The following is a 23,959-nucleotide window of genomic DNA, read 5'->3' as shown; positions in this document are numbered from 1 at the left end:
AAGTAACACGAACTTATTCCGGGTTTACACCGAGGAACAACCGCCGTGATGAATCGATTTAATTTGCACATTACTGCGGGGCAAAGTGGCGGGCGTTAATTTTGGATAAACAGAAGATGCGCAGGGGCTGCAGTGAGCAGCTCGACGTATTATGGACTGTCAGGGAAGTTGGGAGGGCGGAACCGTTCGACACACACACGCACGCACACGCACGCACACACGCGCACACACACACACACACACACACACACACACACACACACACACACTTTCACAAATTATTTTTTTAAACGCAAACTTGTGCCTGTGCTCGAAAAATCTAATTAAATTAGGCGTCCAATTCTTATGCTTTTTCTTTTCTAAGACCAAAAAAATATATAATATTCACATCGCGAAGGTGTTAAAATTAACCTCGAAACACCAAATAAAGCCAAGAACCTCCAACGCATTACATTATTGTATTTTTTTAATCCTTTAATATAGTACGAAATGTATCCAAACATTTTTGTTGTAAACTAAATTTTACATACGAGCGCATTTCTCCATAAATACCGTTCATTTTCTAACATGTTACCGGTCCTTTTACATGCGGATAAATATGGAAAATTGAGCTACTTTACATGTAATAATACTTCCTTTTTAGACAAAGCAATTGACAAGAGATTTTTTTTTTATATTTATCACGTACATAAACAGATCGACACGGAGTTTCAGGCTTTCACTACACGATTTTTATCGACATGACATTAAATAACAACAATGATACTGTGCTACTGAAACTGGACCTCGGACGAAAATGTTTGCACTGAATAGGCTACAAAAGCACATTAATACTAAGAGTCGGTTAGGTCGACGTGTAGACTTGGAGTAATACTGAATAATTCACATTTGGTTCACAACTATAACATTCTTTTTCAGTGAAGTCTATCCATCAACGGAGATATTCGTAAAACCATCTCATTTTTCAATATATCTAGGGAGCACATTTTTCACAAATTCCCTTAGACTGTGATAGAATTATTTACAAAATAAAATTGTACATTTTTTTTTCCCCTCTTCCCCCCCACCTTATCCCGAACTCGGTGAAATCCGTATGTACAAAAAAGGAGGAGGAAAAAAATCGGGCTGGGAAGAAAGCATGCTTTTTTTTTCGGTTTGAGATCTTTGTCGAGGAAAAAAAGTCTCTCAGTAAAAATAAAGGTTCAAAGAAATAACCGTGGCAGGAGGAGGAGGGGTAAAGTCTAAACTCGGTGGCTGTCCTCGATCCTCTCTTTTCTCCTTGTCCATGCATTCTCTTTCATTGACAGCCTTTAAAAATTGATCGTTTGGGCCTCCCGTGATTTTTCAGTCCACGTTAATAAAGTCTTTTTTTGTGATTCCAAGAAGTCTTTTTTTTTTTTAATTCTCCTTTAAAATACTGCAGTCTTTTTTTCTCGCAATTTTTTTCGTGTGTTCTTCTCGATTTGTCGTTGTTGTTGTTTTTCTTTTTCACACGTACCATTCATTGAAATTTGACGACAGCGTGCTGTGGCTGCTTGTATGGTGCACTGCTGTGGCTGCTGGTGATATGGAGCTGCTGCTCTGGTTCTCTGTGGACGGCGACACGATGGTGGGAGGCGTGGACGACTCGTACCCTGAACTGGCCGCTGGAGATGGCTGCGACCCCGGATTGGTGGATTCGTGGACCTTCAGTATAAAGAGCAAAAAAGTGGGGGAGGAAAAAAGAAAATAAAGGTATAAAGGCAGGGCAAATGTTTGTTTTTTTCACTCCCGTGTATTGTTGTTATTTGTGGGTTTGTTTTCGTAACGTAGGCGTCACATTAAAACCGGTCCAAATAAATAAAACTGCTAATTTGACTGTTTGAAAGATCCGCAAAAATTCTCTAGCGAGGCACGCACTGAAAACACGATAATTCTCATTAAGATCTTAATCTCATTTGCCGGTTGAAAGGCAGGAAATAAAGAAAGTGTCAAAGCAAATTAACTTTCTGCTGCTCCATTTTTCAGAACAAAAGCTCTCGTCTCACAATAGGCTATTGCGCAAAATAAATGTAGTTTATATTTTATTTTTACTCTATCTCGCACAGACAAAAAAAAATACAATACAATACAATACAATACAATTTACAATAATATTTTTTTACGATGAGGATGAAGTGAACGTGGCCTTACCTTCATGTGTTTTCGGAGGGAGCTGGGGTGTGTGTACGACTTGTCGCACATTTTGCACAGATAGGGTTTGTCTGACGTGTGGACGTGCATGTGTTTCTTGCGGTCGCTGCTGTTTGCAAACCGCCTGTCGCAGCCTTCAAACTCACATTTGAAAGGCTTCTCACCTAAAACAAGACAACACACAGTTCCGTGTTTTTAAATGCGGCAGTTTTTATGATTGTTATTATTTATTGATTTTTTTTTTTTTCAACTTTTCACTTTTCGGAGGGACGGGGAGGGTTATCGCGTCAATAGCACACAATTTAAAATGTCACACAAAATAATACAAAGGCGTGGAAATTAATTAGATTTAATTCACTGAATTAATTCATGCAAATAGACTAAATTATTTGTAACGTCATATTCAATCTAGAATTACCTGATATATCAATATGCACACATGCATATAAATCTATTCCCTGAACAGCGCAGTTTTAACAAAGGATCGCATGCACAAAAAATATGACTAAGCAGCGGATGAAATTCGAAAATCAACGCGGTTCTTACCGGTGTGGGTCCTCTTGTGGATTTTCAGATTTTCCGACCGCGCAAACACTTTGCCGCAGCCGGGGAACGGGCACGGGAAGGGCTTCTCGCCCGTGTGCACTCGGATGTGATTCACAAGTTTGTATTTGGCTTTGAAGGGCTTCCCCTCGCGCGAGCAGTCCTCCCAGACGCAGATGTGGTTGGTCTGCTCGGGCCCCCCCACGTGCTCCACCGTCAGGTGGGTGACCAGCTCGTGCATGGTGCTGAAAGTTTTGTTGCACGACTTCTTGGGGTTGCTCAGCTGCTCCGGCTCGATCCACTTGCAGATGAGCTCCTGCTTGATGGGCTGCCGCATGTAGCGGAAGAAGGCCCCCGCGCCGTGGTGCGCGGCCATGTTCATGTTCATGGGGCCGTAGCCGTGCAGCTGCGTGGAGGCGTAGTGGTCGGAGCGTGGGCTGGTAACGTGGCCGTACTGCTCGGCGCGGCCGTACACGTCCCCGGCGGAGAAGCCCAGCCGCATCTGGCCGTTGACCACGTTGGAGGACGCGTGGCCCGCCGCCTGCTCGTGCAGCCCCGGGAAGAGCAGGTGCCCCGCCGCGTCCGAGGGTCCGTGCGGCGCCGCGAAACTCCCCGACGCGAACAAGCTGTGCTGCGCCGCGCCCGCCGCGTCCCCGAAGCCCCGGTTCCGGAAGAGAAAGTCCCTGGTGGAGTTGAACGCCGCCGCCGTGGAGTAGGAGCCGACGTGGCCCGGGTGGTGGTGGTGGTGGTGTCCCAGCGCCGCGGCCGCCGCGTAGCCGGGCGCCTGCGAGGAGAACGCCGTCTGGCCGGAGGAGAGGTCGTGCGAGCTGTGGTTGATCTTGAAGGCGCCCATGCCGTCCGCGAACGGGTTGATGCCCAGCGCCACCTCCCGCTCGCTCACCTCGCCTGTTGCGTGGTGCCGCGAGGAGCCGAACGTGGTGACTCCTATGGTGGGATACTGCGGTCCTGCGTCCAGGAGCATCTTCAGTCTGGACTCGCCGAGGCGCGACTGAGACGAGAAATGGGCAACTCGCGCGCAGATATGCTTCCTTTCGTTTCCTTCCTCCCCCCCTCTCTCCCCTGTCTCTCGCGACTGTACGAACTCTCTCCCCCACCGAGGGAAAAGAGAAAAAAGAAAAGAGAAATCCGCTGAATTTCCGTTTACTTTCTACGACGCGTGGAATCCCCCAACACTGCGCATCCGACGAGCGCGCGGCACCAACATGTATACAAGCAATATTGTCTTTTGCGGTTTATCTTCCTGTGGCGCAACTTTCACCTCCTCAGTCAGGCGGTGAGCTCTAGACTGATAGTCGCAATCATTCCTGCAGATAAATGAATTGAAAAGACAACACAGTCCAGCCCTGATGAATGGTGGAGGAGGGGGCCGGTCATGTGGCCCCGGTTGCCGGGATCCCATTGGCCCGGGCCTCTTCCCCACCAACCCCCCCAATAACATCCACTCACCAAATAACAATCCACGGTGCAGGGCCCGCACTTCCATTGGATCCTTTGCATCATCACTCCCGATATTGTGAGATTGCTGACTGGGAATTTGGCTACAATGGGGAATAACAGGGAGGGGGGGGGGGGGGAGTTGAGGTGCACAAAGCAGGGAGATGGCACACACAAAGATCAAGTGTTTTTGCAGCAAGACACACACAGTCTGAAAAAAAAAGATAAATATAGTATGCAGACGCACAAAAGTCAGAAATGTCCATCAGTCTCCACAATGAAAAGAGCAAAACAAAAAGAGGCTATGGACACATGTTGACACCAAGTCTTACGGTGTAAACACTTGTGTGTAAACACTATTGTGTTCAAAACAAAAAAACAAAAGTGGGGTATGTGGAGACAGTGTCAATGTCTCTATTTCCAAGAACCCCCCCGCCCCCCCTGGGATCCCCTGAGGTCTGATGTGAAGTCTGGTGTCAGCTCAAAGGCCGGTTATCATCAACTTATTGTTTTTATTTAAGTTAAACATAAAGGGAATCCTCAGCAGGCTCTATTGGGTGAATATGGTGCACAGCACAGCATCTTTAGCACATATGAGTCATAGCAGAGGAACATATGTGCTTTGCATTTCTTTATCAGCAGCGGCGGCAGCAGCAGCAGCAGCAGGCCGTTGTCACAAAGGTGAGCGTGGACAGGCAGGACACTATTCAGCTGGACTTTCACATGTGCATCCATCAGGGGTTGTGGCTGTGCATGAATGCATACATGTCTCTTATTTTTTTTTCCCCCTGCAGCCCCAGTGATGCATGACAACTCCTATACGCACAACAACACGTTGTGGGTCGCCAAAACTTATCAAGTGGGATTTCTGCAGCTCTCTGCAGGAACCTCCGGCTGCTGGAGTTCAAAGCAGCATGCACGGAGCCCCGTGCCATGCGAGCCATTAAAATGTCTTCTTGCCTATGCTGGAGCAGCGCGTGCACGTCGTTCTCCACGGGGAAAGGAGGCAAAGCTTGATTTCAGAGCCTCAACTTGAGTTGATTTTTTTTCCTCCTCTCTCCTCTGCTGTGCAAAACTTGGAGGGATATTTCAACAGGTGGAATACGGTAAGGCTGAGCACAGATTGAGAGGTATGCAGGTCATTTAGTCTGAAATTGAGGGCCACCGGGAGATGTTGGAAGTACATTGTGTTTAACCTATTTTTGCTTTTACATACTTGAGGCAACCTTTAATTTGACTTTTACATGTTTGAGATGCGTTTTTTGGGGGGGGTGTTTTTATTAAAGGGCCATTAGCCATTTAATGTCACGGTCTTAATGTGCTGGAGTCACACACACATACAAGAAGAATTGGCGAGCAGAAGCTACTGTGGATTTACAGTGCAGCAGCGTAAAGCCAAAGCACGAAACGCTGCGTTTTTATGAGACCACTTTGCAATATTCAGCTTTTTTTTTTTTCCCAGAGAGGGATACAACTCCCTCGCTTACTTGTCTCCAAGAGTAACTGCCTGCACAACTTGGACCAGAAATAGCACTTGAGAGTTTTGCATTACGCTTGGTGCCGAGGTGCCTCTGAAGGCTACAGCTGTGAGCCCCCGCGAACCACACGCGCCGAGGCCATTTAATAACCATGGGCTTGGAATCGTCAAGTCCCACAATATCGATTCGATTTCAGGCGCGTTAAATGTGACACTGTCAGTAGTAATTCTGGCAAAGTCAATTTCGGGGCACCTGAGATGGATTCGTTTCCATTATTATTTCTCCCTATAAACTATCAGGCAAGTGCGATGGACTGTCGTTATATATATGTTTTTTATATTATAAATTTACTTTATCAAAGGCAAACTGTCATTTAAAAAAACGTATTATTTTGAGACGTTTAATTTCCATGATGCAAATTTAAGTGTAGACGCAGACAGCCTCGGCGTAAAAGCAATTAAAAAAATTACCTTTCAAGATTATAGAAGTATGCAAACAACTTTTTACACACAGCCATAATCAGAAAACGCAATTCACAACAAGCAAACGACGCCTCACGACGCCATATGGGAAAATCACGACATGTTGCAAAAGCTAAACAACTCTAAACTGATAATTAGTACATTTAGGCAAATCGATTACATGTTTTTTTTCTCTCTTGTACATTGACAAATAAAAATGTAACACGTGGCTGACTGCGTTTACAGCACTTCTGCGAATATTATAACTTTTTCGAACAATTTAACAACAGCAAAAATATTAAAGAAAATCAATAGGGGGGGGGGGGGGAGGGGAGTTTTGTGTAACAGCGATTAAAAGAATTTGAAGAATTCTCGCCGTGCCATTTCAACATCCACCTCTGAGGCTTCCAAACCAAAAATGTGCGCAGCAGCCACGGGCACGACAACTGCAGCAACCAATACTCACAACGCCGCGCACGTTTTACTTTAAGTCTGCGGAACGGCACCACCTCCCGTGACCCTCGTCTGCTCCCGTCTTGGATCTAAAAACAAAATTACCCCGGATCGTAACGACAACAGGTTCCGTCCGGCACATTTCTTTCTCCCCCCCCGTCCCCCCTACCCACCACCACCTTCCTCCTCGGGGACGTAGCAGCGCTTCGCCCTTCTTGCACACACCGAGGATCTAGAGCGAGCGGCAGCCGACGGGGATGCGTAAATGCGGGTATTTGTGAGAGCGTGGTGGGTACTCCGAGCCGACTTTCAACTCCTCTCCCCCTACGCAGACTTCTCCTCCGTCGCATCTGACAAGTTTCCTCTCGACCGAGCGTTGGCGCGTTGCGTAAAAAAGTTGGATTTCACGCGTTCCGGGCGCAAAACATAGATATCACTGCATTATTTATGATACCTGCAACTTTTTTCTTTTTGCAAAGTGCCAACGTTAGACGCTCCGGCGAGACGCTCTGTTTTCTAATGGCGTGATCAGAGTGGAAGTGGAAGAGGCGTGGAGGGTAAAAATTGCCGTTTCATAGCCTTTGTCCGCGAACACAAAAGACGGGACGGCTACATTTTATCTGGATAAACTTTTTTTTTTTTTCTTTTAAGGGATTTTTTTTTTTTTTTTTACTGCGCCGTAACCTTTTGCATAACAACTATTTCGCTCCGGCCGTTGCCCGAGGGCAGTGCGCATGCGCGGTGCGCAGCTCGCTGTCACTAAGACATTTTTCTTCACGTTGGAAGCTGTCACCGGTGACGTCAATCACCGGGCTCTGACCAATTAGAGCGCGGGCTGATTGTTTAGCTCCACGGGCTGCAGCGCCTACCATGAATCTCTATTCAGTACCAAAGCGTCCTGCTGCTGCCTCTCAAGCGAATGGGATTTCATGTAGACTGCAGATAGACTCAACTTTCTAAAACTTCTGTTTTTTTTTTTTTTATTATTATTTTTTTCACTCGCGATTAAAATATATTTGCAATCATCATTATTATTTTGCCTGCTGTCAAGTTACTCTAAAATTAGGAAGTAATGAGCGTGGATGCATTGGGAAGCCCCGTGATGGACCCTGCGTTTTCCAAACGGAACACGGCGCTGAGATTAGTTGACTTGGCAGGGGCTCACCACCATCACCATCATCACCACCATACCCCTCAGAGCGTGACAGGCTTCCCGGGGTTCAGCAGCCATCCACACTCAATGGCTCACTCGCACCCTGGGGAGATTACTGCGGAACCCCGCCTGGGGCCGAGTCCATTCGGGCCAGAACACATGGGGCACTCCGCGGCCCTCAAAATCAGCCCAGCCCATCATTATCCCCACCACCATCACCACCACCACCACCACAATCATCATATGGCAGGCCACAGTGAAGTGGTCTCCAGTCAAACGGGAGCTTTTGGCCCGGTTCAGGCGACGTCGGTGCCCTATTCCATGTCCCACACGGCCCAGGCTTTATCCGCAGGTAGGGACTTCCTCATCCGGAGAGATCTGACAGCTCAAACCATGCCGGTGCTGACTGAGCAGACCGCTGCTGGTACAGCCTCTCACCACGGAATGTTTGTCTCGACAACAGGTAGCTACCCCGGACACTATGGTCATCATCACCCCGACGCTGGGAGCCATAGCCTCTTCTCCGGACTGCACCACGACCAGCCTCCCAGCGGATCCCCGGGTGGCCAGGCGCTGAACGGTCAAATAAGGTTAGGACTGCCCGGAGAAATGTACGTTCGACCCGATCATTTGAGTCAAGTGGCAAGCTCCAGGGCTGATCCCTTCTCCTCGTCGCCGCTGCACGGCTACGGTAGTCTGAATCTGAACATGAATCTCAGCGCTGCTGCCGCCGCCGCCGCCGCTGCTCACCACCACCACCAGCAGCACCAGCACCACCACGGAGCCGGCGCGTTTTTCCGCTACATGAGGCAGCCGATCAAGCAGGAGCTCATCTGCAAGTGGCTGGAGCCGGAGCTGCTGCCGCCCAAGAAACTTTGCTCCAAAACTTACAGCACCATGCACGAGCTGGTGACGCACGTGACGGTGGAGCACGTCGGAGGACCCGAGCAGGCGAACCACATATGCTTTTGGGAAGAGTGTCCGCGCGAGGGGAAGCCGTTTAAAGCCAAGTACAAACTCGTCAATCACATCCGAGTGCACACGGGGGAGAAGCCGTTCCCGTGCCCGTTCCCCGGCTGCGGGAAAGTGTTCGCCCGCTCCGAGAACCTCAAGATTCACAAGAGAACGCACACAGGTCAGTAATTATATTTTCTTAAAAAATAATAATAAAAAAAAAGTAAAGGAATATTTTTTTAAAGCTGGAAAAGTTGCACATTCACAGTTTTAATAATAAAAAAAAAACACGATGTATGCAACAATTTATAATCTGACGTAAAAATGTATATATATATATATATATATATATATATATATATATATAATTTTTTTTTATTATTATTATTTTCAACCTGCCTAAATCGTTCTGCTTTGATTTTACGCGTTAGATTGAATCCACTCTGACGAGTCGTGTCAATTCATCAGCCCGCGCCGCTGTTAGACCCGCAGCCACTGGGCCACCTGTTTGTTGTGAGCTGCACTGCAAGTTTTGCTTCTTTTTTTTTCCCGCCCCTATGGCTTCACAAAGGCTGAGCTGATCGGGAATATGGAACAGCTCACTCAGGCGTCTGACGGTTCGACCTCTTGTTTACAATACACGCACAAAGACTCGGGGGCCCATGTCACGTCCTGTCCATGTGCTTTAATGCATGCCAGACATGACTGGCTGCCAAAGTTGGAAATGGTGCATCTTCACCTCCTCTGTAACTGATATGATGACAGGCTGATGATGCTATTATTTTTTATTTTTTGCTGTCTCTGCTTTGAGGGGACCCCCTGTGGGGTTGCCCTACTTTTATCCCCGCTTTATCGCAGCTAATAATGATCATAATTATATTGTTCAAAACAAGTCATTTCGGCAATAATAAACAGAGCGGGCTAATTAACTGCAATGTTATTTATTATCATTTATCTGACTTACATTCAGGGTTAAATAATGGGATGAATGATGTTGCACCTCGTAGCCTGCAGCCAAAGCAACAAGTTGACGAGTGCAGCCGTGGCTAAAAATCATTCAACAACAGGTTGGCGTGGGTGACGGCTGCACATTGGAGTTTAACCTTTAGGAGAGGAGAAAAAAAAGGCACTGGTTCAAAATGGCTGCTAGCCTCTGTGGCCCAGTGACGTTCTGCAGGGCTGCAGGGGGAAGAAGGGGGGCCTTAAAATGTCGAGTCAGACTTGTAAATGAATACAATGATTGCGTTCCCCTCTTTCTTTCTTTTTTTTGCTTCCCCTCCTTGGTGGCTCCACGACACCCAGGACCCTCCTTCCCCTCCGCTCCATTTCTGCGCCCTATGTATTATTCATATAATTTGCTCACATTACCTAAGTACAAATCTGTTAAATTATTTCTGTGTGTTGACTCCCGAGGGGCCTGGTCTTTGGTATCATGTTTAAAACCTATCCCGAAAGTGTGGTTATGACTGGGGCTACCCCTGGGGCCTGTTCCTCGACGCTTTCTTGTACTACACTAATATCCTTGATTGGCTCTCTCAACCCAACAGCTGAAGGTCAAATTGATATTCAACCCTCAAGTGTAATTAGACCGAGGCAATTACATATTCTCAAAAGCTTTAATCGGAGGAGTAAAAATCAGCAGTGGATGATTTCGGTGTAATTTATTCAGATTGTCTTTTTTCCCCCCCTTCTGGTCTCGTCATAATCAGGTAGGAATACCTGTCATTAGGGCGCAAAATTAGGCGCAGTGAAGATCCCTTTGCAGGAGTTTGAGGGGTGAGGGGTGCCGTTAACGCACAGAGGATGAAGCCTGTCCGCCTTTAATTTATTTATCATGGCTTTGCAGTTGTTCCAAGAGCTGCCACATGCCAAGTGCTTTATGACTTGTCCGTTTTGACATATATGCCTGGCTGTGTGTGCAGAGCAAGGTATGGATCTAAGGACGGTTTGGGAGTTTCATGTCTGTCCAAACAGGAAAACTTTTCAACCAGGGTGGAAATCTGTGTATATGAGGGGAGGAGTGGGGGGAAGTTAAAATAACAAAAAAAAAAAAAAAAACTGAAGGGTTTGAGTTTATTATAAGGGCAAAGGTTTCATTTTCAAATAATACTACACTTGGAAAAATCTATTTTTCATATACATTTTTTTTTAAATATTACAACTGCGATTTAATAATAGCTGCTCTATTTATGTTGTTCACTGCACTTTGAATACTTGTGGCACGGTTTATTCAAAGCGTCTAAGCTGTCTGCCCATAAAGTGGGGTTACCCACACTGTTGAGGTCTCGTAAAGTGAAATATGATGTGAATGAAATAAAAATATACGTCATCATAAAACCAAAAATATACGTCTTTTTTATTGACCCGTGTGTGACCTCCCCCGTCTAAACAGGTGAGAAGCCCTTCAAGTGCGAGTTCGACGGCTGCGACCGACGCTTCGCCAACAGCAGCGACCGGAAGAAGCACTCGCACGTGCACACCAGCGACAAGCCGTACAACTGCAAAGTGCGCGGCTGCGACAAGTCCTACACGCACCCGAGCTCGCTGCGCAAGCACATGAAGGTGCACTGCAAGTCCCCGCCGCCCAGCTCGGGCTACGAGTCGTCCACGCCGTCGCTGGTGTCGCCCTCGTCGGACCTGGGCCGGGAGCCCGGCGGCGGCGGGGCCTCGGATTCGGCAGTAGGGGGAGCGGCTCAGTCTCAGCCGGCCAATTTAAGCGAGTGGTACGTGTGTCACAGCTCAGGTGCCAGCGGGCCCCACACACCGCCCAGCGGCTCCTCCACGCCGGACTCTTCGGAAGAGCCGCTGTACAGGAACCAAGAACCGAGGGACTCCTTTTAGCGACACACGCCCCGGAAAAAAAAAACAAACTCATAAATAACCAGGACGTGAATGCAGAAGGCGATTTTGAAAATAAAAAAAGCGCAGCTATTTTTACGCAGTTGGCTGCGTAAAAACACCAGCGAAGGCCCCACTGGTCACCCCCCCTTCCCCCCGTCCCTCCCCCCCAAAACACACACACACACACACACACACACACACACACACACACTTCTTCGGACGAGCCACCAAACAGACACCCCCGAGCCAAGAGACGTATTTTACAATGTGGCGAACTTTAAAGACGTGCTAATTTCCAGGCACATTAAAAGAATATATTTTCAAACCTCAGCGATTCAGAGCGTTTGGCTCGCTGCCCTGCTGCCGAACCCCAACACTGCTGGGGGAGAGAGAGTCGTGTAAATCCGTGAGACGGTGCGTTACATTATAGTAGGCTCTAGGCATGTTGGTGTAAAGTTATTTTGTACATTTTTACGATTTCGGATGTATTCTCCCTCCTCCTCCTTTTTTTCTTCTTTCTTAATTTATTTTTCCAACCTGATCTCGGAGGATTTTGTACCACCGAACCAAAGTGTATGCTTAAAAAAAATAGGACGGCGATGTATATTTGTAAATTTTGTAAGTTTTCGATGTGTTGATGTTGTTAGAATTTTTTTTTTAAGAATCTGTCCAAATTGAAATTTCTTCCCGAGTTGTTTGTAATTATTTTTTGGGGGTTTGTTTACGGTTTACAACAGCATTTGTCCTCCTCTCCCATTAGTGCACATGGGTGAACAATCGAGCTGTTTAAACAGGCATACAGTATTTGATATACGACCGTGGAATTTATGAATGTCTTATCAAAGTGGCAATTTTGTGGAGTTTTTTTTGTATTTTTGTCGTCACTATTTTTTCAAAATATCTCAACTCAAGCGGCACTCAAAATGCGTACCGAATTGCCTTGTAATTTGTCAGTATTTTCAATAAATCTTGTATGATGAAAACGATAACATCAGACGATCAACCATTTGGTTTTGTATACATTTCTATAATAATCAGTTTTATCCTATTTTTTCAGTCATCGTTTTTCTGGTTTACGTAAATGTACGACTTTGATTTGATTGTGAGCTTTTTTTTTCGTTGTGGATTACTTTTTTTTTTCTTTTTTTTTAAGTTTAAGCATTAATACGTCGGTGCTTATGAAACCTTTGAAGTGCTCCTGGTGAAAATGAGCGACTCAATCCGAGCCCCACTGCCTCTTTTTAGGTCTTACTTTCTCAGATGAGCGGCGCTCTTGAAGGCAGAACGTGGGCAGAGCCTGATGAAGGTCCCCACAATATTTGGTGCCAGACTTCAAAGAGTCTGGCGCACAAAGAGCCATTTTTTCACGACGGTGAATCCTCATGGTGAATTAAGATTTCTATAGCAATAGCCGAGTCAAACTCAAATGATACGGGGCCCAAGTCCGCGGACTCAAAAGCCGGCTCTAAAGAATGTAATATTTGCTTCCCATGGGGTAGGAAACGGTAATCTATGTCCTTTATATTGCAGGCGAGGGCAGCATAAAGGGGGGAAAAATATATTCTTTTGCTCCGGTCCTACTTTATGACAATCAAAGGAGAAGCCGCCAAAACGCAGTTGTCCCGCATAATAGACCTGCGATGGAAGGGGGACCAAACAGTGGCCACATTGAGCCATAATCACAACATTATTTTTTAAAATGTTTTTTTTGGCCTAATATATTTTTTTAAATAACCAAGCATATGCATACATGTTTTTAAAAAAGAAATTAATTGGCCCAGCATTTGAGGGTCAAAAAAAGTTGGTCTCATAAAATGTAAAAGCAGGCAGTTATTTTGAGTGGATTTGCAGCGGAAACAGTTTTATATTTTGGCTGAGTGGGTAAATTGTCACCCCAGCATAACCCAAGGCAGAAGTAGGTGGGAATAGCGGGCCTTGCAGCCCTCTGCTGCAGGGTTCTCTCCCCTTCTTTCCCCCAAGTTTGGTTAAGTGCATGACAGTTTGTTCTGTGCAAGAGGGGCCACTGAAAGAAAAGAATAAACACTGAAGCGAGCGACGAGGATAAAAGATGACGATGCCTCTTTTGGCACCGGGGCTCGTGCTTCAAGAATAAGGGGGGAAAATACTAAACAAAAGACGGGGAAAAACAAGATAGTTGGATCTCAATTGAAAGGGGGAGCCTTTGAAGTGAAAGTTGATATCAGAGGGATTCTTTCTAGGTCGTCTGAACGACGTTGATGACACGGAAAGCCTTTTGTCACCGATTTGTTGGGCTCCTCTCTATTGGGCTCCACTCTATTGGGCCGTCTAAAGCTTTTAGTTCCAGTCGTCAAAACGGACAAGACCTAACTGGGCCGCGTAAAGACATTTTCCATTCAGGGGCTGAAAGTGAAGGATAGGCAACATTCAAAAGGAGAGAAGAGAAGGGGAGCGGGGAGGGAGGGAAGGAGCGAGGGAGGGAGGCAAATCCGGGTGGAGGAGGGAGAAAGTTGAAACATCAGTAAATATGTGGCGCGTTGGGAGCGTATTTCTCCAATCTGAGCTTTACTGCAGGCGCCAGATGAAAGGGGGAACTGGCCCTCGGGTTCATTTGGTAAAACAAAACCATTCGCCGGTGCCGCGGGGCGCCGCGCGTGCGCTCTGCGCGCCCAAGTACGGTGACCTTTGGCGCCAATAATTTACGGCGTCCAGCAAACATTAAACCGTCAGTTCACCAGAACGATAAGAAGGCCTTTCTCCTGCAGGGAGCAGGGAAGGAAAGGAAGGGAAAGCGAATAGGAAGCAGAATTTGGGTCAAAGAGGCTTTTTTTTTTGTTTGGCAGCAGAGACTGAAAAAAACATGATGGTTGTTTGTGTTGGGTTTTTTTTGTTGTTCCTTTGTTTTGTCCTGTTTGTTGAAGTCGACTCCCAGAGCGCATCCATGTGACGGAGCAGCAGACGCTCCCAGAGACGAGCCGGACGGTAGATTTAACAACTGATCCCGTCGGGCTCGCTCGTCGGGGGCCTGTCCCGCCTTCAGCTGAGTGACGGCCACCGAACCCGCGGGGTCAGGACACCAGAACAGGTGTGTGTGTGTGTGTGTGTGTGTGTGTGTGTGTGTGTGTGTGTGTGTGTGTGTGTGTGTGTGTGTGTGTGTGTGTGTGTGTGTGAGACAGACAAATGCAAAAGTCGCCCCGGGATCCACGTTTGCAGAACTGCGGTTAACGTGAAGACAAAAAAAAACGTGTGAAAGTTGATGAAAGAGGAATTGATGCTGTAAAAACAAATGGGGGGATTAGAGGAGGAGGGGGTGAGGAGGATGGGGGGGGGGGGGGTGAACCTCACAACCACACACACAAAAAAAAGAAAGAAAGAAAATGAATCTGTGTCAATTCTGCCTCGCAAAACACCTCAGCTGCATCCTCGGGCTCGTTTGAGTGTGAAATATCATTTCTTTGTAAAATAAAGGAGGCGTTAATCCTACTTCCGGAAACTGTCCGGCATTATTGAACAAAAACCCTTTTAATAGGGGGATTAGCAGTCTAGGAGTAAAAAGCCTCACCCCCACCTCCCTCCCTTCCTCCCTTCTTCTCTCACCAGACACCCCCTCCCCCTTTCCCCCCACCCTTCCTCCTCCACGCCCACCCCACGCTCCAACAACACCATCAGCACCTCTCGCGCCGACCAGGTCATAATTATCAGGGACTGAAGTGGCCGAAATTGGCGTGGAAAATAAAGAAGGGAGAGAGGGAGCGACAGGTGCAATGGAGCCACCAGGAGCCGACCGGAAAGGAGAGGCAGAGTTGTTATAATGGCGCTGGCATACCGGAAACACGGCTTTGAAGGGGGAGAAAGGAAGGGTGCTGGGGGTGAGAAAGAGAGAGAGGAAAGGGAGGGGTGTTACATTAAATTAGCCACATAGGAACAATGCCTTAAGACATTATTTAAAAAAAAATACAAGATTTAGCTCAACACCTTGTGGTTGCAATTCAGAACTGAGAGGTTCAGAAGGTCATTCATTCATTCCGGCAATAAAAAGACTGCTCAACGGATCTGGTTAATGTACACTTTACTGTATTGATAGCAGATTTTTTTAAACTAATTTATTTAATCATTTACTATTTATCGACTTTATTTTTACTAATTTATAGTGGATTTTATTATGTAGGGTGACTAGGAGTACTTGGGTGTGTATGGCACATTGTATGCTGCTGGACACCAGAATTTACCCAGAAGGAGACAAATAAAATAATTGTGAGTCCATCTATCTATCTATCTATCTATCTATCTATCTATCTATCTATTGTTGTGGGTAATGACTACAAACAAATGAATTACTTTTTGTTTTGTAATTATTTCTGAATGAATAAAGGGACATTGCATGTTTTTGGTCTTAAAAGGCGAGGTCATAGGGCAAATTGTGCAGAAACTAAATCATGAAGGACAATTATTACCTTTATGTACATACACTGTTGCCTTTAAGTCATGGAACCATATGTTCAATCCTATTTAAATGCAAGAGTATAATCACTTCTGACCAGGTGCAATATTGTCCCACCCAATTACCCAGGTAAAAGGAATTCATGCATTAAAAAAAAACCAAAAAAACCTGGGTGCTACAAAACGTTGAAACGGCCAACAGAGTCTGGGGATGGTGAAGATATTGAGGTGTGCAAGCAGAGTGAAAGCAGGTTAAGGTTCCACCCCTGCAGGGGGAATAAACCCAGAGAGACAAGTCAGAGCTCTCCAGTAAATAAAACAAGAGCCGGTCCCAGCGAGGCCTTCAGGACCCTCCCACTGTCCAGCCCACCTTGGATTCTTCCAGACAACAGCCAACAGCAGACTTCAGGAAACAAAGTTATCCTGCCTTCACAGACGATCGGCTCCCTCCAGCGTGAACCAGCTTCCTACCCTCAGTACCCTATAGAGCCGAACACGGATTTTCTAACAACCTCCGCATTATATGGCAGAATGTGCCACATACTTCACACCTGCGCTCTGAATAGCGTTTCTCTTTCAGCGCGACGATACGCCTGTTGGCCCTGCTCCTCAATGCAGCTGCGCGACTGAATCAGAGAGCCGCTCATTTGCCCCCTTTTGATCCGAGGCTCTCCTCCTCCGCTCATTTTCATCCCACAGTCTGAGCTCAAGAGTTGGCAGCAGCAATAGCAGCAGCAGCCATGATGACTTCCTTCATTAACGCGCGTCGCCGCGTACGCGCAAAAGAACTTGTTGCTGCGAAGCTAAACGTTGCTATTCAGGCTTCTTGTCTGCGCGCTCGTGAAGGGGAGACGTGGGGTGGAATTTGTTGTTCCAACAATAAGACGTAAAACAGTAATTGGAGGGCGCACTAGTTCGTCTCCTTTGTGCGCATGCAGCGTAAATAGAGCTGATTTGGACATTATTTCAGACATTGAAACCTAATACAGCGCCGATTCATCAAAAAAAAAAAAAAAAAAAAAACGTGCGTTATTGTCAGACCTTGCGTAAAGAAAAATGTGCCACGCATTGCGCATGATAAACGATTTACCGGTTGAGAAGGAGCCGTTTTGGCGACGCCATCGCGCCGCAGCAGTTCATCACAACGTGAACTTAGAGACTCTGCGTGACCTCTGCTGCGCGGAGTGACACTGCACGGTGAAACTAATATCTGAGCGGAGCGAGTGGAGGCGAACAGGTGTGTCAAATACATTAACACACACACACAGACAGACAGAGAGAGAGAGAGAGAGAGAGACAGAGACAGAGAGAGAGGAAGAGCGAGGGAGGGAGAGAGAGAGAGAGAGAGAGAGGGAGAACTGCAAGCTGAGATGGCCAGTGCTGCTCGAGAAAAAAAGAGAAAACAACAACTTTTCTCCCCCCTCATCCCTCCATCCCTCCAATGGAAGTGGTTCTCAAACAAGGAAATGGACCGTTTTAGGACAGGAAAAAAAAAAACTCAACTCCCACTGATTTAGCCAGAGCCATAATGGCTGAAAGTGCGTTTATGCACTCGATAAAAGTGACAGTATATCATCATATATCAAAATAACGTCGAATATTAGGGGGATGCAAATGTGGCCAGCATTATGAATCATTGCTTTATCTGCACTATTTCACACGTCAGATGGGGAAATGTGCACCGGGCAGACGCGCAAATGCGCACTCGGAGAAGGGAGGCGTAATGCGCGTGATCAGTCTGGTATCGAGGACTTTGGGTCATTTCGCCATCTCCCGCAGGAAAGACATTACGCCTCCTCGTATTTACATACTCCCTTAATATTTGTCAAACATTCATAAATTACAAACTAATGAAATGTTCGACGGTCCTTGGAGATGCAAGTAATGGAGACGTACTTTTTCCCCGTGTTTTTTGACACATCTTTGTTAGGTTTAATGTCATTCTGCCTATCACGCCCTATTAACTATTATTATACTTATGTCAGGCCACCGCTGACACGTTACGACACCAGGATCACCTGCTGGAGGTGGGCACGCCGTGGGGTACAAATGGCCTCCATCCATAATCCACTAGCCTGTGTTAAAAGTGTTAAATGCTACCGAGGGCTTTAGGTTTATTGTATAGTATTTTTTCTTTTTCAATGAATAAAAATCTGATGGCAATCCCACATCATAAAAAATACAACGGAAAAAATAAGATGATTTCCAAAAGTGGATTTTACGCATTTTAAAACATTTTTGAAGTCACGTATTAAAATAAATATTTTTTGTTATGTAAAAAAAAAAATTATAAGAAGAAAAGATTGTTGAAATTATATTTGGCCAGAGCATGCAGCTTTTGGCTCTTAAAAGACCAAACCGGAGAGGGAAAAAGGAAGACGGTGTGGAAAACTGTATATGACATTAATTACAGAAAAACGTCCTGAACTCTAGTGTTCGTTTTCTGGTCTTGTCCTTTTTTTATTCAATCATTTTCGTACATACACTATCACTTCCTGTTCTGCACTGCCATAAACATAATAATGATGATGAGGGCGATATTAATAACAATATAATAAATACAATTCCCGATAATTAAAAAAAAAAAAAAAAACGACAGTCAACTTGAAAACACTTTGAAATTCAATGAACGGGGAGGGGCATTGTGGCGGCCACAATATAGATCCTGGGAGACGTGTTTATTTGACAGAGCAAATCCCCGCCGTGTCAAGGTTGTCATATTGCTCTCAATGTCCAATGCAAATGGCGCGCCGTAATCAGATGCAGCAGCATGACGCGTTTATTACTTTGTCAATCATCCCCGCGATGCAACAGTATTGAAACAAAGCTGGGCCCATGCACGTCCGGTAATAGAATTAAAGAAAGCCCTTTTCGGCAGCTGGCAATTTCACTTTGACGCGTAAAACATATGCAGACTTGCGGGGTCCCCCTCGCTCTCTCTCTCCCACTCTCTCTCTCTCTCTCTGCCTGCGAGGGGTCAGCGGAAACCTCCGCGCAACTGTTTGTTTCTGCGGCGTCGGCGCAAATAATAACCGAGTGTTTAAAAAAATGATTTATTTGCCTACAAAAAAAAAAAAACTACCATAAGATTTTTTTTTTGTTGTCTCCGCCTCTCCATAAAGAGAGAGAGCGAGAGAGCTGCACCGGTCTTAATCCTCCCTGTCCCACGATCTAATTCATCAAAAGGGCGGTGAAAAGAAGAGTTTCAAAAAGATTTTTTTTTTTCCGCGGTTTTCAATAAAAGCCGACCACTGTGACATTCTCTGAGCTCGGGCTATTTTCATAATAGTGATTGGTGTAGCCTAGGAAACTACGCGAGAGAGACCGGTCCGTGCGCGTGCGCGCCCGTGTTTTGGCCCGAACCATTGCCCCCTTTTTTGAAGTGAATAGAAGTGACTTTTAGGAGTCGTTTTATTTAGTCACGTATGTAGAAATATACATTTGCGTCAACCGGACACATTAAAACGTGCACAGGCGAGGCGATATGTGACGGCGTGTTGATGGCTGACAGAAGAATAATAACAGCTCAAAAAAAATAAATAAATCAACCTTCCGGTTCCTTTTGCTCGACGTTGAGGGCTTGTCTAATTTCTCGGCATAATTAACTTTATGCTCAAAATCAATTGTTTCCTGTACGCAGCCAGGGTCCAGGGCTGCAAGCAGCGAGAGGCCTATTTGAGCGTGTGAGAAAGCAGGAAGCAGCCCTACCTGCCACTCATTAGAGCCACAAAAACTCAATACAATGAGGGGGGGGAGAAGGATTAGACCTGCTCGTTATACCTGCCGCGCAATTAACACTACTTATTCTGCTAATCCCTCTGTTCTAGAAATAATTGAACTCGCAATAATAATGCAAGGTACACGCACACACGAGAGCCACCACCTAAAGTGGACGAGATGCAAATTTCTAAAAATATTTTTTCCTTTACGGATTTTGGGGCATACTACTACTACTAGTAGTAGTAATAATAATAATAATAATAATAATAATAGTAATAATAATAATAATAATACAAATGCTAACAATAATAATTATAATAATAATAACTTGTTTACGTTCGTTCAGGTTGTAATTTGTCTTTTCCATTTTTGGTTGAGCAAATGCTTTGTTTTAAAGAAGCCAGTCTTGTGCTGATTTGCAGGCAATACTGCACTGCTCCTCTTTACTTCCCGGCAGCCGACCCCCCCCCCCCCCCAACTTCCATCGTAAAGCGGATAATCACCTCCCCTTCCTTTTTTTTCATACGGAGGTAGCTGCAACTCTTTGTCCCTGTTGTGTTGTAGGTGAATCGCAGCGCACTTGAACTGAAAGAGGACTTGACCTTTGCCTTCACGCCGCTCTCCCCCCAACCCCATGTTTGTTCTAAATCACAATTGTCTTTTGTGCGGGGACATGCGCTGCCGTGACACGGTCCCCACACTGAGCCCGCACGGCCTGTTCGCAGTCCGGGCTGGAAATGGGAAATTGGTGGGGGTGGGGGGGCGCGAAGAGAGCGTCGGCGGCTCGTCCGTGTTTGTAAACTTTTTGGGTGATCTATGGCGATAGAAAGGGTGGGGGGCGGGGGGGGGGGGCTTGCAAGGAATTCTGCAAAGTCTTCCTGTGATGTAAATCAAAAGAGTTGGCAAGCGCGTCTTATCGAGCTGTATGGGTCGGTCAGTGTGTTCCTCCAGGTTACTGTCATTGTTCCGTGCGCGCTTGGCAGTGAGCAAACACGCACAATCAATGAGCGGCAATTTGAAACACCCGGTGTCTTAACAGTGGCGTAAGTAAGGGGTGGGGAAACAAAATTAATTCATTTATATGTATAATAAGTCAAGCTGTAAACTTCACCGCCACGCCCTATTTTCAAAATTAGCTGCCAAAAATCCAACGTAGCGATACATTTGCCCACCAAGCTTGTTTTTTAATTAACCAAAAAAAATAATAATAATTATTGTAAGCAGATTGAAAGATTTTTTTTAAATAATTATTCAATCGTGTATTTCATGTAATTTAATCGTCGATGGATGAGCTGTATTTCATAAAATAAAATTAAAAAACCTTTTGAGATAAGTGTTAGTTTTCCCAATTCAACTTTAAAAAAAATAAAAAATACAATTTAAGTGAATCTAAGAAAGAGATTAAAACTCCATGAAAATCCCAAACATGCCACTCGAATTAGCCCGAAATGAGAGATCTGTGCGCGCAGATGTGCGCAGAGACAAGGGGCTCATTCTGACGCAGCCGGCACAGTGCGCCGGGGCCCCGCACCCAGCCAGGTTTGTGACACGTTATAACACTCTGGTCGTCACTTTGCGCGGTCTCTTTATTTCTGCCTGGCACTTAAGTCGCTCGGTAAACTGCGGGAAAGTTGCTGGGGAGTGATAGGAACGCAAACGGAGCCAGTAAAAAGGGGAAGTGGCGCTGCTGACGGGTGGTGGCGCGATGATCGGAGTGGCTGAGGGCCTACAGGGGAGCGGAGACGTGTTCATCCATCAGGAGCGGCAGCGCCAGATGACGAAAAAAAACACAAGAAAACAAAAAAAACCCGCACACAGCAAGACTGAGGATGCGTCCTTTTAGTCTGCACAGAGCTCCATCAAACGGTTCTGCATCATCAGTGCTCAAAGAGTGATTTTTTTTTTTTTTTTTTTGCACTGGCAAGAAGTCACAAAATGATCTTGCAGTGAAACTTGCAGCTTAAATAATAGGTTACAGTGCTTAATCCATGTAAAGTCCTGTCTTAACTTCCGCAGAACAGCCTTAATCCTGAGTTAAATTGAAAATAAGCCTCCATAAGAAAGAAGGATATACTACACGTCCTTTCGGGCATCAAGTCGCTCTGTATGAAGGACGACCTCGGTGCTGAAAGTCAAAAGATTTCATTGGCAGGAAGTCATCTCGCAGGTAAATTCATCAACTATGAAACAAACGGCATCTGATCCACAAAATCCAGATTTAATCCCTGTCAGAAAACGGTCTTAATTCTGAGCTAAACCAACAATGGGCCCAATTTTAAACCACACACATATGCCCGACTCAGCAGCAAACTTCACGAAATGACTGTATCTGATGGCAATGACGGCGCTGAGGAGTCAAACTGATGACACTGTGAGGGGATGATATTAAACTGGTGTAGTTTAAATGAGGACAACAGGTTTGAAATCCTGCTTTAACTACTTTAAGGCCCCAGCTCACAAATTCAATAATAATAAAAAAAAAAGATCTGCCCAATTTTCCACAAGATACAGAAAACTGCAGCCTGGATGAGACTGCGCCTCACGTCCTTCCACTCAGTCTAATCTACTTTGCCCTAATAAGAGCGCTCATGCACACGCAGTCAGAGTTGGACACCTCGGCGGCCCTGCGGCAACAACATTTGTCAGGGGTTGTCACAAGTGTTTCCCCCCCAAAGTGCAGCCCTGCCTGCACAACATACAATTTGTGTGAGAGTGTGTGTATATTTTTTTTTTTTACAGCTAGGTGGAGCCCAGAAGGTGAAAACAAGGGTTGCCCAGACGGAATCACCGGCCAAGTCGCCAACGTGGCTTTCTGGAATATCATAATTAATGTTGTTTTGGGTTTTTGTGGAGGAGGGGAGTGAATGTGCAGAGCTTCACGCTCCTGTCATTATGACAAGTCCTGCAAATTGAGTCTGGGCTGATGCTTTCTCACTCAGCTCCTCTGTCTTTTTGCGCAATAATTGCAGGCCGCTCGCACCGTTGTGCAACTGGGAGTGGATGGAGATGTGCAGAAAGTAAATGTAGTTGTCAGAGAATCGAGCTGCGGCTGCACCGCAGGACTTTTTGTTTGTTTCTCTGCTTATAGAAGCGGCACGTGAAGAACTTAAAGAATTTTGGCATGGATGGGGGATACTTATAAACATGACATCAGAGGGAGCGTTATGCTTTATGGCTTGATGAATGATGAATTTAGCTTTCTTTTCCCCTTTCCAAAGCAAGACTGCAGTAGGGAGGGAATGGTAAAATTAGCTCTATCATCTCTTTCTCTCTTTCTTTTTGTAATTCCCCCCCCCCTCCATCCCCACCATAACTTTGTCCCCTCTCGGTCTGCAGATCAAAGCGGCTCTGGAAGTGTTGTCCCCGAGATGTACATTGTTGAGGTGCTGGGGGGGGAGCGGGGTAGGGGAGGGGGACAATGCCGGGAGCGGAGCGTGGTCTATCAGACATGTCAGCTCGCAGAAAAGAGGAGGCGGCGGAGAGGCTGAGAAAGGAACGGGGTGTCGATTTAATGCCCCCCATCTCCAGGAATTTGCAGCTCTTTAGCTGCGGCCAAGTCGCCTTTTTTTTCTTTTTTTTTTTTTTTTTACCTTGCCGACGTCTGTGGTGATGGGTAAACACTGGCAACAGAAGCAACAACAACAACAACAACAACAACAACAACAACAGGGCACCGGTAAAGTATTTTCTAAAAGCGAGGATACGTGCACAGCTTGCAAAGCAATGTCATGCAAATCCAGAAAAGCTGTGACTTTTCACTAAGCGCGCAAACTTTTCAGACAAGTCAAACGTGTACAGTAATTCATAAGGGAAACAGATGCGTCCAAATGTAATATTTTCTCCCTCTATGGGCTGTGTGCGCCCACGAGGGAGGGAGGAGAAAGCGACCGAACGCTGCGTTGCAACCTGCTGCCCCGACAAAGACTTTAATAGTTTGAAAAGATTCCGATGTGACGCCGCCGCACACATCCGCAGAATAAATATTTGTATTCATTTGAGAAATGAGGATTTGAACCTGGGGACTGAAAGAAAGACGGGGAAAAAAGAGAGTCTGACAAAGAGACAGAGAGAGAGAAAAAAAACAAGCGTGAATGAGAGTATTGTCCCGGGGCTTTGAAATTCTGATTCACCATATCATAACCCCTGCGTGGAAAGAAACATCAATATCCCGGCGGAGGAGACACGTTTCTATGGAAAAGCAAAGAATTTTCAGCACATAACAGATCTGTCTTAAGGAAGAAAAAAAAGGGAGGGCAGGTCAAAGGGATCAAAGGCTCGGCTTAAGAAAGAGGCTTTTGCGCAAAAGAAAA

At 45.9% G+C, this 23,959-nt stretch overlaps 2 protein-coding genes across 3 annotated transcripts in view; one reads left to right on the top strand and one right to left on the bottom strand.

Moving 5' to 3' along the window:
• Positions 1-448: 448 nt before the first annotated feature.
• zic1 (zic family member 1 (odd-paired homolog, Drosophila)) overlaps positions 449-23,959 on the bottom strand; it is a 39,992-nt gene continuing 16,481 nt past the window's right edge. The window contains exons 4-7 of the mRNA XM_076047596.1: positions 4,183-4,274; positions 2,719-4,040; positions 2,173-2,336; positions 449-1,686 (exon numbers count right to left, since the gene is read on the bottom strand). Of these exons, the coding sequence (XP_075903711.1) occupies positions 1,489-1,686; positions 2,173-2,336; positions 2,719-3,697 (1,341 nt within the window). The 5' untranslated portion in view covers positions 3,698-4,040; positions 4,183-4,274 and the 3' untranslated portion in view covers positions 449-1,488. The remainder of the gene's footprint in view (positions 1,687-2,172; positions 2,337-2,718; positions 4,041-4,182; positions 4,275-23,959) is intronic.
• Positions 6,749-11,539, top strand: zic4 (zic family member 4). 2 transcript variants are annotated; one of them, XM_076047595.1, is made up of 3 exons: positions 6,750-8,067; positions 8,179-8,850; positions 11,062-11,539. In XM_076047595.1, the coding sequence occupies exons 1-3, from the start codon at positions 7,635-7,637 to the stop codon at positions 11,508-11,510; spliced, it is 1,554 nt and encodes a 517-aa protein (XP_075903710.1). In that variant the 5' UTR covers positions 6,750-7,634; the 3' UTR covers positions 11,511-11,539. The 2 variants fall into 2 exon arrangements, with proteins under 2 accessions (XP_075903708.1, XP_075903710.1); XM_076047593.1 differs by having other exon boundaries at positions 6,749-8,850.

This window comes from Nelusetta ayraudi, unplaced genomic scaffold, assembly GCF_046127955.1.
Source record: "Nelusetta ayraudi isolate G7.1 ecotype Tasmania unplaced genomic scaffold, CSIRO-AGI_Nayr_v1 ptg000094l, whole genome shotgun sequence".
Classification (NCBI taxonomy): domain Eukaryota; kingdom Metazoa; phylum Chordata; class Actinopteri; order Tetraodontiformes; family Monacanthidae; genus Nelusetta; species Nelusetta ayraudi.
Note: the sequence above shows the minus strand (reverse complement) of the source record. Positions and strands in the feature narration are given on the sequence as shown.